Source organism: Monodelphis domestica, chromosome 5 (assembly GCF_027887165.1).
Source record: "Monodelphis domestica isolate mMonDom1 chromosome 5, mMonDom1.pri, whole genome shotgun sequence".
NCBI classification, from domain to species: Eukaryota; Metazoa; Chordata; class Mammalia; order Didelphimorphia; family Didelphidae; genus Monodelphis; species Monodelphis domestica.
In genome coordinates, this window is record NC_077231.1 from 35,818,450 (window position 1) to 35,831,780 (window position 13,331).

Below are 13,331 nucleotides of genomic sequence, written 5' to 3' on the forward strand. Positions count from 1 at the left end.
AATCAAGCCATTCTCCAATTGATAAATGGGCAAGGGACATGAATAGGTAATTTTCAGTTTTAAAAAATCAAAACTATTAATAAGCACATGAAAAAGTGTTCTAAATCTCTTATAATCAGAGATGCAAATCAAAACAACTCTGAGGTATCACCCCACACCTAGCAGATTGGCTAACATGACAACAATGGAAAGTAATGAATGCTGGAGGGGATGTGGCAAAGTTGGGACAAATGTATTGCTGGTGGGGTTGTGAATTGATCCAGCCATTCTGGAGGGCAATTTGGAACTATGCCCAAAGGGCGGTAAAAGACTGTCTGCCCTTTGATCCAGTCATAGCACTGCTGGGTTTATACCCCAAAGAGATAATAAGGAAAAAGACTTGTACAAGAATATTCATAGCTGCGTTCTTTGTGGTAGCAAAAACTGGAAAATGAGGGGATGCCCTTTGATTGGGGAATGGCTGAACAAATTGTAGTATATGTTGGTGATGGAATACTATTGTGCTCAAAGGAATGATAAAAGTGGAGCAATTCCATGGGAACTGGAATGACCTCCAGGAATTGATGCAGAGTGAAAGGAGCAGAACCAGGAGAACATTGTACACAGAGACCAATACACTGTGGTACAGTCGAATGTAATAGACTTCTCCATTAGTGGCAATGCAGTGATCCTGAACAACTTGGAGGGATCTATGAGAAAAAACACTATCCACACAGAGGAAAAACTGTGGGAGTAGAAACACAGAAGAAAAACAACTGCTTGAGTATATGGGTCAAGGGGACATGGCTAGGGATGTAGACTCTAAATGAACATCCTGAAGCAAACACCAACAACATGGAAACTGGTTCTGATCAATGAAATTGCTTGTCAACTGTGGGAAGTGTAGGGAGAGGGGAGGGAAATAATGTAACTCTTGTGACCAATTAATAATGTTCAAAATTGACTAAATTAATTAAAAATAAAATAAAATAAAACCTTGGGGAAAAACTTATATATATACATACATATATTCCCTTCCACCCCCCTCCCCAGGTCCATAGATCCAAGGTTAAGAACTCCTGGTACAGAGCCTTGGAGAACACACACTGTTAGTGGGCATGACTTGGATGAAAGTTCAGTAAAGAAAGTAGTCAGATTAGGAAGGAAAACCAGAAGAGGTTGATCAGCAGTGTCAAAAGTTGCAGAGATCAGGATATGGATGGAGAAAAGGCCCTTAGATTTGGCAATTAAGAGATCTTTGATAACTCTGGAGAGAGTTTCAGTTTTAAAAAATTAAGTTTAAAAAAATAAGATCCAAAGCCAGGTTTCAGAGAGTTTAAAAAGAGTGAGAGGAGAAGAGTTGGGACAGTTAGTGTAGACTCTTTTCTCAAAGAGTTTAGTTGAGAAGGGGAGGAGAGATAGGGGTAGTTGAGAAGGGGAGGAGAGATAGGGGATGATATCATGCAGGAATCCAATTAGAGGAGTTTTTTGTTTTTGTTTTTAAGAATAAAAAGAGACCTGGGTGTATTTGTAAACATAAAGGAAGGAGCCTATAAATAGGGAAGGAGTTAAAATGAGAGTGGGAATGAAGAGGGCAATTTGTTGGAGAAAATAGGTTGAGATGAGATCAATGATGCATGTAGAGAGGGCTACCTTAGCAAGAGAGAGGATACCCCCTTCATGAGATATGCATGCAGGAGTAAATAGTTGATGAACATGTCAGTGATGTGAGATTGAGAAGAGTGAAGAAGAGAGAACTGTCAAATAACCTAGGTTGTTGTTGTTGTTGTTGTTTTCAGTGAAATATAAAGCAAAGGCCTCAGATTTGTACCTCAGAGTACAATGAAAGGCTTGAGGAGGGATTAAAAAGGTTGAAGTTACTAGATGGTGAGTGGGAGAGAATTGAGGTATAAAAGAATTGTCATAGTGCAGTAGGGCCCAGTTAAGATTATGTAACATAAATTTGTAGTGGACCCAGTCAATCTGATTTGGGGTCTTTCTCTAGCTACATCCAGCAACATGGGAATAAAAGTGAAGGTGGCAAATGATGGGAATAATCTAAGCCTCTTTTGGCAAGGAATGATCAGTGTGATAGGACAAGGGTGCAAGGGATTTGTGTAGAGAATAGTGTCAAGTTAAACTGAATCAATAAAGGGTGGTCAAAACAGGGAAGGAGAGTGAAGCCAGTGCAGAGCTGGGAAAAAACTGAGGGGTGGGTGTCTTTGGTCTAGGTCAAAGGACTAGGTTACTATAAGGACAAAAAACAGGGCTAGAGGTTTTAAGGTATTTGGAAAGATAAAGGAATTTCTGAATTTATGAATATGGAAGTAAACACTTGTGAATAATGGCAAAGTCAAAGGTTTGTTTATAATTGAATTGGTAGAGGACAAGTAGGTCCTGAAGATTGAGAATGAGTAAACTGAAGAACTGGGAAATTAGGCCATTTGAAAGGGAGTATTTATATATAGATTGAAGCCTCCTAATATGAGGGCAAAAACTGGAGAGTAGTAAAAGCAAAACAAAAAACAGTCCAGACACTGAACTCATTCAGGATTTAAGGAGAATATCCTAGGGGGTGATAGAATGGTCATGAGTATTGGAATGGGTGATCAGATTGAAGAGCATGAATCATGAATCTCAAAGGAGGGATTGTTGAGTGATTGTGGTTGAGGAAGTGAGTGGAGAGAAATTAATATTCCAACTCCCCCAACATGACCACTAATTTAGGGGGGATGAGTGAAAGTATAACCAGTGCTGGAAAGGGTGGCCAGGAATGCCATGTGTCATCAGAAAGGATTCAGGGCTCAGTAATGGAGGGAGAGAGAAAGAAAAAGGTTTATGATGAAGGAAAGTGTTAATGGACATTCCAACGAACAGAATGGATCTGAACTAAGAGGGAGTTGAAGGGAATAGGAACAAGGTAGTGAGCAGCTATCAGGCAAAATCTAACCCATGGATCTGTATCCTAGGATCTTGGGCAAGATGTATGGACTTCTGCCATAAGAGAGCAAGCAGTCTAGCCTTGTTCAAGAGTAAAATAAAACCAAATTAACACAGAGGAGACTCTGAAGAGGTTATTTCAGTATCCTTCTCTGAAGTCATGTGGCACCCTTTAACTAAAGAGTTCACCAGCATTCCTCATTTGCAGTGGCCAAACAGCACTTATTAGCTTCTTGTAATGAATAAAGTGAAGCAACAGATATAATTTCCTAACCACATACATGCCCATGTAAAAGTTATCTCATAACAACTAGTCTGCCTTCAAGGAAACAACTGAAAGCTGACAGCTTGTAGTCTGAAAAAAAGTTTTTTCATTGCTAAATTTTCTGCAACATATCTGCCAAGTCTCTTCCAAGCTAGAGATTCTGAATGAGTCACAGTACAGTGCTGTGGGGGCACCCGCCCTCCGGCTCATACTTGATCATATTCTGGGCAACTTCATGATTAAGATGACCATTTCTAATGGCTGGGGAGGAAAGAGAAAAATCCCCTTCCTCCTGTACATGTCTTGCAGTCAAATCATTGAGAGTTGAAGACAGTGCAAAGCTAACCTCTCTCTCTACAGACTCTGTCTAGCTCGTTTTTATAAAGAGGAAGGTGGCTCAGTATATAGAATGGTGGTCCTGGAGTCAGGAAGACCTGAGTTCAAATGTAGCTTCTGACATTTACCAGCTCTGTGACCCTGGACAGAGTCCTCTAATCTCTGTTTGGCTCCATTTTCTCACCTACAAACTGGGGATAATAATAGCACCCTGCCCTCCAGGGTTGTTGTAAGGATCAAATGAGATCATAGTTGTCAAGTACATAGCACAGTGCTTGGCACAAATAGGTGCTTAATAATCACTTCTTCTCTTAAAGGTTCAGGCCTCGGTGTTTTCTTCAGATGACTTAAACTTTATAATGGAATCAGAATGTTTAGGAATCCTCCCAGGTTTGAGCAAGTGCCACTGTGTTTTCAGTTTGCCAATTCAGTCCTTTGCATTTGAGTGGGAAAGGAGGATTTGGGGAATTTCCATACTTAGAACATAACCTAGGTCTAGGGCTGAGTTTGTTATGGGCTGAACAATGGTTCTGTTTATTATTTAGAGCAGATGACATTGGAGTAACAGAAATAGTCATTTTTAAGAAGAAATCACATTAAATTAGTCATCTTGGTCAAAAGCAGCAACTTCTCATCTAGAAAAAACTATAGCAAAAACATTGAAGGAATAGAACAAATTTTTTTCCTTATATACTAACAATACTTTTATTTAAAGTTGGAGAATTTGGAATAGTAAATAAGAAGATTTTGATATTTGCATGGTTTTATTCTCATTTTTTGGAGAAAACTGTGGTAGCCATAGCCTTTCTCATTCAATCCAGCATCCCTGTAGAGAGATGTGGTTGGGGGCTCTTTTACAGAGGGAGATGATAGTATACATTTCTGGCAGCTGAAAGCAATCTGTTTCTGACTTTATTGTGTAATTGAAATGCACATTAATAGCCTCATAAAATATATTTTGCTGCCTCTTATTTAAATGCTCAGCTGTTCTGCTGCCTGTTACTTCCCTCAGGCAGTCAATGACTTACTGGAGTCAGCAGGTTTTAATAGCAGTTCTCTCTCTATTTTTAATGTGATTCATGCTTTTCTTTTATTGTAGATTCCAACAACTGAAAACAGTCTGACATTGTATTCCAACATTACCGAAGATGGACAAGGTGCGCATTCTCTCTTAGATTTTGTAAAGAGGGATATTGGAGAGCTGGGGGGGGGGGGGGGCGCGGGGGAACGGGGGAGTGAAGTATGGAAGGTGGTGAAGCATTTGCTTTGTGTGCCATCCCTGAGCCAGGATTATCCATGTTACTTGCTGACTTTCAGGAGTAGCAGCTGGTCTCTTGCTTACAACCAGCAATTAGCTGATCAAATAACAGAATTGTAGGGGGAAGTGCCTAAAAAATATCTCATGCTTAACCCATGAGGTAGGGAACAGTTGTTTGAATTTAGCTTGACTTGAAGGATGAGAGAAATACACTAAAATCTCCCAGTTTTGGTGCCAAATATCTTAATGATTAAGGATAACCTGATTATGAAACTATTTTTCTGTTTCAAAACTTCAAGAACCAGTATTTCACATGCAAAAATGATAGCTATGTTTATAGTTTTAAAAATAATCTTATAAATATAACTTTTCCTTAGTAATCTAAATGTATTCTTACCTCAAACTCAAGATTAAGGTTTTTGCTGTTGTAGTCTTGTTTTAATCAAACCTACTCTGATTTTTATGTGCGCATTCCAAGCTCTGTTCATTCTGAGACTAAAGACTCCCAAGAAATTAAAACTTTGTGGTTTAACTTACTATTTTTATTTTATCTTTTAATTCCGAGTTTCCCCTAGTATAAAATATTTCAGTTGCCTAGTTTAATCAATACAATATTCTACAGGGGATAGGGAGGCTCATAACAAGCTTTGATTAGATAAAATTTTAAAGTTTTTGCACAAGTAAAACAAATGCAACTAAAATGAGAAGGAATATCATTAACTGGCCAAGTTACTTTGCTAAAAAGATCTTATTTACAAGTTATATAAATAATTTATTCAAATTCATAAGACTAATAACCATTCCCCCAATTGATAAATGGTCACAGGATATGAATAGGCAATTTTCAAAAGAAAAAATCCAACCGCCATTTGAAACCGGTAACCATATTTTAAAAATATTCCAAATCACTTATAATTTGGACCCTAAGGCTCTACCTTATACCTAGCAGCCTAGCAAAAACGATGATGAAAAAGAAAATAGCAAATATTGGAGAAGCTTTGGAGAAACAAGCACATCGATACATTGTTGATAGAGCTGAAAATTTAGTCGTTTTGGAAAGCAAGTTGAAATAGTGCTTCAACATTACTAAACTGTTCATGACCCAGCAATAGCACTATCAGGCCTATATCCCCCCAAAAATCAAAGAAAGAAGAAAAGGACCCATGTGTATATAAAAATAAATATAGCATCTCTTTTTGAGGTACAAAGATCATGAATCCTTGAGGGAATGATTGGAGGAATTAGGGGTATATGAAAGTAATGAGAGAGTATTGGACTATAAGGAATAAATAAAAAACAGTTGCAGAGAAACCTAGAAAGATTTACATAATCTAATGGAGAACAGAAACAGGGGAACAGCTCAAAAAGATTTAAGAACTCTAAGCAATGCAATTGAAAGGAAAAGAAAATTGATTTTTATTCGTTAAAAAAAGAAATGATAAAGGAGAGGGTTTCAGCTGTTAAGGTCCAGGATTTCACCTCGCAGCAAAGCTTGGAAAGATATATATGAACTGATGCAGAGTAGAGGAAGCAGAACCAAGAGAGCTGCTTATACAATAACAAAAACTATACACCTTTGAAAGGCTTAATCCTGAAGGATGCTGAAGCTTGCTATCCACTTGGCAGAGGAGATGCAGGAGTCATACATTGTTGGATATCGCCAATGTGGGAATTTGTGTTGCTTGATTATACTCCACATTTGTTATAATGATTTTGCCCTTTTGTTGTTGTTGTTGATGGGGGATGGTGGGAGACTAAAGTTGGGAAAAGTAAAAATCAAATATATTAAATAAAAAACTCATTAAGGAATCAAAATGAAAACTTTTTTTTCTGCCCCCCCCCCCAATAATTGGACTAGGTACCTCCCCGAGTGTGAGGGAAAGTCAAAAGCCTGTACATCTCAAGCAGCAAAACCCCGACTCTGGAGCTTCTTGCTCTGCTGAAAATTCTCCACCTAAAGCAGCAAAGGTATAGTGACCATTTACTTCTATAGCATTGCAGCAATCAATAATCGCCTCAAAGATCAAGTATAATCCTCTGGCCTTTAGAGCTACTCACAGCCTGACTTCTCCCTCCCTTTCCTATCTTCTTACACTGCTCTGAGATGTAGCTACACCAGACTACTTGCTATTCCTCAGACAAGACCTGCCATTTCAGCCAGTCAGTCAGTGAACATTCAACACTTTCTGGGTGATGGGGGCGCTGTGCCAAGTGCTGTGGATACAAAGAAAAGTAAAGCCACGCTCAAGGAGCTCCCAAACAACTATGCATGGGCAAGGCATAGGCAGAATAAATTGGAAATAATCTTCAGAGGTCGCTAAAATTAAGAGGAATTAGCAAATCCTTCTTATAGACTTGCTTGAAGGAAACCAGGAAAGCCAGGAGGAGGAAATGAGGGAGAATCTTTCAGGCATGAGGGACAGCTGGTGTCAGTGCCTTTTTGTAGGCCACTCCTTATGCCCACAATGCTCTCCCTCCTTGTTTCTGCCACCTGGATTCCCTCAAGACCCACATCAAATCCTGCTTCTCTGAGGGACCTTCCCAAATCATCCTCCCTGGGCAAGCCTCTGGCTTCAGGGGAGTTACATTTTAATGCACATACAAAAAAGACGGTGGTGGCCAGAAAGGTTTGCTTTAGTTTGGTTTGGTTTAGAGAATTAACAAGGATGGTAAGTTAAGTCATAGGGAGGGAAGTAGATTAACTCTTTCCAGAAGCAAAAGGTAGGTGCCTGGAAACAGCATAACTGACAAGGAGATGGCAGGGAGCATAAAACAAAATACAGACAGAGCTGACTTGACCAGAAAAGGGACCTTTAAACTGAGAGTTAGGAAGTATGGCTTGGGGTGCCCACTCTGAAATACATTTGGGGCCTCTCTCTTCTTTTTTGCCAGACATGAGAACTGGATAAGGTAGTCTTTTTTTTTCTTTTTTTTTTAACCCTTACCTTCCATTTTAGAATCAGTACTGAGTTCTAAGGCAGAAGAGCAGTAAGGGCTAGGCATTGGGGGTTAAGGGACTTGCCCAGGGTCACCCAGCTAGGAAGTGTCTAGGTCTGGATAGTCTTTAAGGTTCTTTCTGGCTTTAATTATGGATGTTAGATTTGACCTCCATTTGACTTCAACTCTATCTCAGCCAGAAAACATTTATTAAGCACCCACTACATGTTAGGCATTATCCCAAGCTCTGGGAATAGGAGCTAAATGAGCCTTTCTTTGTGATCTTGAACAATTCACTTCTTTCTGAGGTTTCAGTTTCTTCCTCTACATAGTTGAGTTGGACTAGATGGTCCCAAAGGTCCCTTCCAACTCTAACATTTTGTCACAGTGCTTTGAGAGTTTGGGGATTTACTTCAAGCCCTTTTTTAGTGCCTCCTCAGAAGAAGAAGAAGCCTTTTTGGTCAAGGGCAGGAGTCTTGTCTTTTCTGGTAGTCTGTTTTCAGCATGATGTTTTAAAAGAACTAAAAGAAATGCTAAATTTAAGTTAGAGTGAAATATCAAAGTATTTTTTTTCTCATCCAAGTTCAGAAGACCCTCTGAAATTTATTCTTGGATCCCTTGGGGTTCCAGACCCATGTAAAGAATTCCTGCATTAGAGTAGTAGTGTCAAACCCAAATAGAAATGGATTCCTGAAACTAAATTGAATTAGAAAACCAACGGTTAACATTATCTATGCTCTATTGAATTTTTATTTCTTTTGTTAACATTAATTGTTATTGCCAGAATTTTTGGTAGCTGAAATATGACTAACCAAATCCTGATGGAGGATGAAGCAACACCTAGAGCCATCACCACCTAACAGAAGAGGATGTAGTTTCCTATTTTACCTAATTACTTTTGAAAATTAGGGGTTAAAACCAGTTGTTTCTTCACACTTGGCATCTAAGAAGCCTAATTATTGAGGAGGGTGGTAACCCTTAGAGCAGAGGAGTGGCAAACGTCCACAGTTGCCTAAAATGTAATTGGAAAATGTTGAACTTGAAGTCCCCTTGGGTTAAGGGGGGCAGAACTCAGAATGAACTGACTTCTCAGCCCAGCTCTCTTAGTCCTGATCTTGAGACTCCTCTCTCTCCTCTTCCAGCCCTCCTGTTTTATTTTGTTTTAAACCCTCACCTTCAGTCTTAGAATAAATACTAAATATTAGTTTCAAGGCCAAAGAGCAGTAAGGGCTAAGCAATTTGGAGTTAAGTGACTTGCCCAGGAAGTGTCTAAGGCCAGATTTCAACTAGGACCTCCTATCTCTAAGCCTGACTATCTAAGGAGCCACCCAGCTGCCCCCTCCAACATTCCTAAAGATGAAATAAATTTCACTAGAGCTTGCACTGATTCTGGAGCCAGAAGACTGACTGCAGATTCTTTCTCTGATATCATCAGAGTGACTTCCAACAAATCACTTTTCTCTCTGGGCTTCTGTTTCCTTACCTACAAATTGAGTAGACTGGTCTAATTGGCCTCTGAGTAGTGCAGTGCATAGAGTACTGGGCCTGGAATCAGGAAGAAGGTCTGAGTTCAGATCCAAACTCGGGACCCTGAGCAAGTCATTTAATCTTTGCCTCATTTTCCTCAATTATAAAGTGAGGATAATAATAGTACCTATCTCCCAGAGTTGCTATGAGGATCAAATGAAATCATAAGTTGGTACGATGTAGATGCTAAGTAACATTGCTTTCTTTCCTCCTTCCCCCCTTTCCTCTCTAGATCTATGATACTATGTTCTTTTCTCTTCCCAGAAAGAAACATTTTATTTTGGAATTTTAATATTTGTAGGCCATATAGAGTATTCATCTGGGAGTCAGAATTTGACGTTCTTATTTATAGTTCTACTGTTAACTGTGTGAACTAATGAAGTCACTAAAATCTTGTGCTTTATCTGTAAAACAAGAATTATAGAAAATTCTCCTACCTGTTGTTGTAAAAGTAAGGAAAATAATATTTAACATGAGTGATCTTAAAGATTGGCTTGCCAATGAGAGGGCAAGCCCCGGGAAGACTGCGCAAGAGCTATGTCGCGTCCACTGTGGCGACCATGACATCAGGTATTGGTGATGTTTACTGTTGGTTGAGCGGATATGGAAGGGATTCAGGAAAGTGGCTAACGAGGCCAGAAACCATGTGGAGGCAGCTGCAGTAGCACCTCTGACTGACTAGAGCCCCGCAACACACACAGGAGTCAGATGCCAGGGAATACGGGGAGGGCTCTGGGGGAGTATTTGGTAATGAGAAGAAATTACTTTTCACCCCTAGGGTCAGAGCATCATTGAAAAGAAATTGTCCTACAGTGGTACTAAAGGACTGTTGAGGAGTCATTATTTCCTGCGTGGATGCATTCTCATAAAAACTACATGTCCTTCAATATTAAAGTCCGAATGAAAATAGAGCTAATTAAAAGGCATTCATTTTGAAAATGCTATTCCTGGCTGGGCTCCTAACCTCCATGTATTTAGGGCAGCTGCCAGCAGAGGGCTCCTAGTGCACCAGATGCTGTGTATCCATTGAAAGTTGTTACTATTTGTCTCTTCCAGCTTCTGTTTCCTGCTCCTGGCACCTCATTTCTGTTCCTGCCTTCTGCTTTCCTCCTCTGTGAGCTCAACTTGCAACTTTCTCTCAGGTTCTCCTTTCTATTCCTTGTGCTTCCATCTCTGCCAGGAGGGTGATGTTTGTAAGGAAAAGCCCTGACAATTGCTCTTCTCTCTCTCCTCCTCCCCCTGTTTCAGCCTCCCTAGCACTAGGGCTTGTCCTGTCATGGAGGCAGGCATTGATTACATTGTTGCCCCAGCAGAGCAATCTTGTAAAATGCTGTCACTGAAAGGGGAGTTTGGGCTTGTTTTTAATTTGATCAAAGCCTTTGTTCAGTAGTGTTTACAGGATGCATGTTGTGATTTAGATGAAGCTTTGCAGGAGTCGCAGTTCTACCCTACATTCAGGATTTCCTCCTAATCATGCTTGCTACACCCCAGGACCCAGGCTTTTCAGGGCAAACCTAATTGAAGTTCTACACAGGCATCTCAGTTATGTGCCAAATCTAATTAGGATTAATTAGTCCAAGCCACAGTTGATATTAATATGATTACTTTCAGTAGGACTTGGATGTAATGGAAAAATGTGGATACCTTCATGGAACTGAATGAAGTAGAGACAGTTTTTGTGGCTGGATTTCTTAGCACACTCACCACCCTACCCCCAAAAGAAGATGTATTTCTAGTTTCCTGGTTGTTGCATCATGTAAATCCACTCACTCATATTACCTTTTTACCTCTTCCCCTTTGAATCCCGCATTCCCTTTCTGCCTCTCATTTGCTTTCAGTAGACACAGTGTCCTATTCCATTCCTTCCTGTTAAAATCATGATTTGACAACTGTCGGCCTCGTGTATGGTTCTCTCAGTTTGGTTTTTTAATCAACATTATATCCTACCCACAGCCCAGTTTATTTTGAACTGAGCCCTTTTTTCAGGCTATCATATAAATTGGCTGATTTACTCATTGTGCTTTCTACCAAGATCTCCCACTAGTCATCTCACTAACAGGTTGCTTCGATATCAGCCTGAAGTTACTCCAGCCAGATCTTTCTATGTCTACCGCTTACGGAAGCATTTGTGGTTGGAGGTAGCAGGTTCTTCACTCCCTTCTGGTTCCTATATGGCCATTTCCATCATATAACCTTTGGTTAGCACCCATAAGATGGTAACTTTGATTCCTAATATTTTATATCCTCAAGAAGCAAGGCATAGTAAGCTAACCCACCCTTGAATATTTGAGAGACCATACATGCTTTACCCTCCATGTTGCACGAGAAAATGGTTGTTTTGCCCTTTCAAATATTTTGGTGACTTAATGCACTTTCTATTATTTAAACCTCCCCCTCTTTCCTCACCTTTCCCTCCCATTTCACCTTCACTCTATAACATTTTTAATTTGGCACCTTTAGAAATAGGCCCCTAATAATCCTGGGAAAGTCTGGAGCTGGTAGTTTGGAAGTTCTGGACTATAATACAGCTAAAGCTGGTCAGTGTCCAAACTAAAAAATGGTCATCCCTTAGGGGTGTGGAACCATAAGGCTGCAGACACCTATATTTCCTTTCCAGTTGAGATGCCTTCAGTTTCCAACCTCAAAAATATTTTTATTTAATTTTTTAAAACTTTTGGAACTTAAAGTTCTTTTTAGCCTGATGAAGAATTCTTGTCTAATTTACTTTGTTGCATCTCTACTGTGAGATATTTGAGGGTGGTTAGGGTTATGTTTGCTTAAGTTTTATTGCCAGTTTGTTTGAATAGTTCTTGCCCAGCTAGTTATAAACCAGAGAGAATAAAAGATATTTTATGAAAGTATCTTTTCTTGATTCCCAAAGTTAAGTGGTGTTTTGGGCCTTGAAACTTATATAATGAACTATTCCTTCCTTATGCCTGACACACTCAAGACATATGTCTTCTCTTGTTTGTTCCAACAGTCAATCAATAAATATTTATTAAGTGCCTACTATGATTTGCCAGGCACTTTGCTGGGGAGACAAGAAGAGACAAAAGATATGGGAGAAACAGCATGCAAACACACACACAAGTTATATATGAGATACAATTGGAAATAAGAGGGATTAGGGCTTCCTGTAGACAGTAGATTTTAATTGGGACTTACAGGAAGCCCAGGAGGTCAATAGTTAGAACAGAAGAAGCGTATTCTGGGCATAGGTGATAAGCACAGGAAATTCTTAGAGCTGTTCGTGGGGCAATAAGGAGGCCAGTTCACTAGATCAAAGAGCATGACAGTGACCTGATAGGGGAAGAATAGTAGCATTGCCTACCATGTTGGCATAATCTCAGATTCCTTACACTCTACCCACAGTACTCCATGTGCATTTTTTCATAGTGGCTCATCTTGTCTTGGATTTCCAGACATAATTTCACTTTGTTCAGCAACCTTTACAATTAAAAAAAATGCCAAGACAATTTGGATGAGGAAGGCAGGAAAGTTATTTTTATTATGGAATTAGATAATAGTAGGACTAGAAAGGGTTAAAGTCATCAGTGTTGTGCTTTGGGACTTCATCTCAGAATGCCAACAAAGCATTACTCTACTTCAACTGATTCCATTTATTCTTTCCCTGTTACTTAGAAATTCCAGCTGCCTACAAAAGAACCCTGTGTTGTATGTCAGAAAACTGTGTACCCAATGGAGCGCCTTTTGGCCAACCAGCAGGTGTTTCACATCAGCTGTTTCCGTTGTTTCTATTGCAACAATAAACTCAGGTAAGCCAAATCAAAGCAGGTAATTTTGGCTTTCACTTGATGTTGGCTCTTGAAAAAAATGGTGATGCATGTTTCCTTTGTGTGACAGCACTTTGATGTAGGGAGGTGACATTGGCATTTAATAATATCAGTGCCATTTGGACCTTTTCTTGTGAATAGCCATAATTTAGGACTAAAGTTAAAGTAATTTGCATTTGAGTAAGTCCTTGGAAACCTAATTGTATAACATAAAATTAAAAAGCTGGGAAGAATTTCAAGATTCAGTCCATCTAATCTAACCACTTGCTTCAAGGGAGGTATTTCAATTTGTGGT

At 39.5% G+C, this 13,331-nt stretch overlaps 1 protein-coding gene across 4 annotated transcripts in view; it reads left to right on the forward strand.

The window, feature by feature from the left end:
* Nucleotides 1-13,331, forward strand: part of LIMA1 (LIM domain and actin binding 1) — a 104,514-nt gene that overhangs the window by 87,935 nt on the left and 3,248 nt on the right. For all 4 annotated transcript variants that reach the window (XM_056798262.1, XM_056798263.1, XM_056798260.1 and 1 more), the window contains 3 exons: nt 4,620-4,677; nt 6,637-6,746; nt 12,885-13,018. In XM_056798262.1, coding sequence (XP_056654240.1) covers nt 4,620-4,677; nt 6,637-6,746; nt 12,885-13,018 — 302 coding nt within the window. The remainder of the gene's footprint in view (nt 1-4,619; nt 4,678-6,636; nt 6,747-12,884; nt 13,019-13,331) is intronic.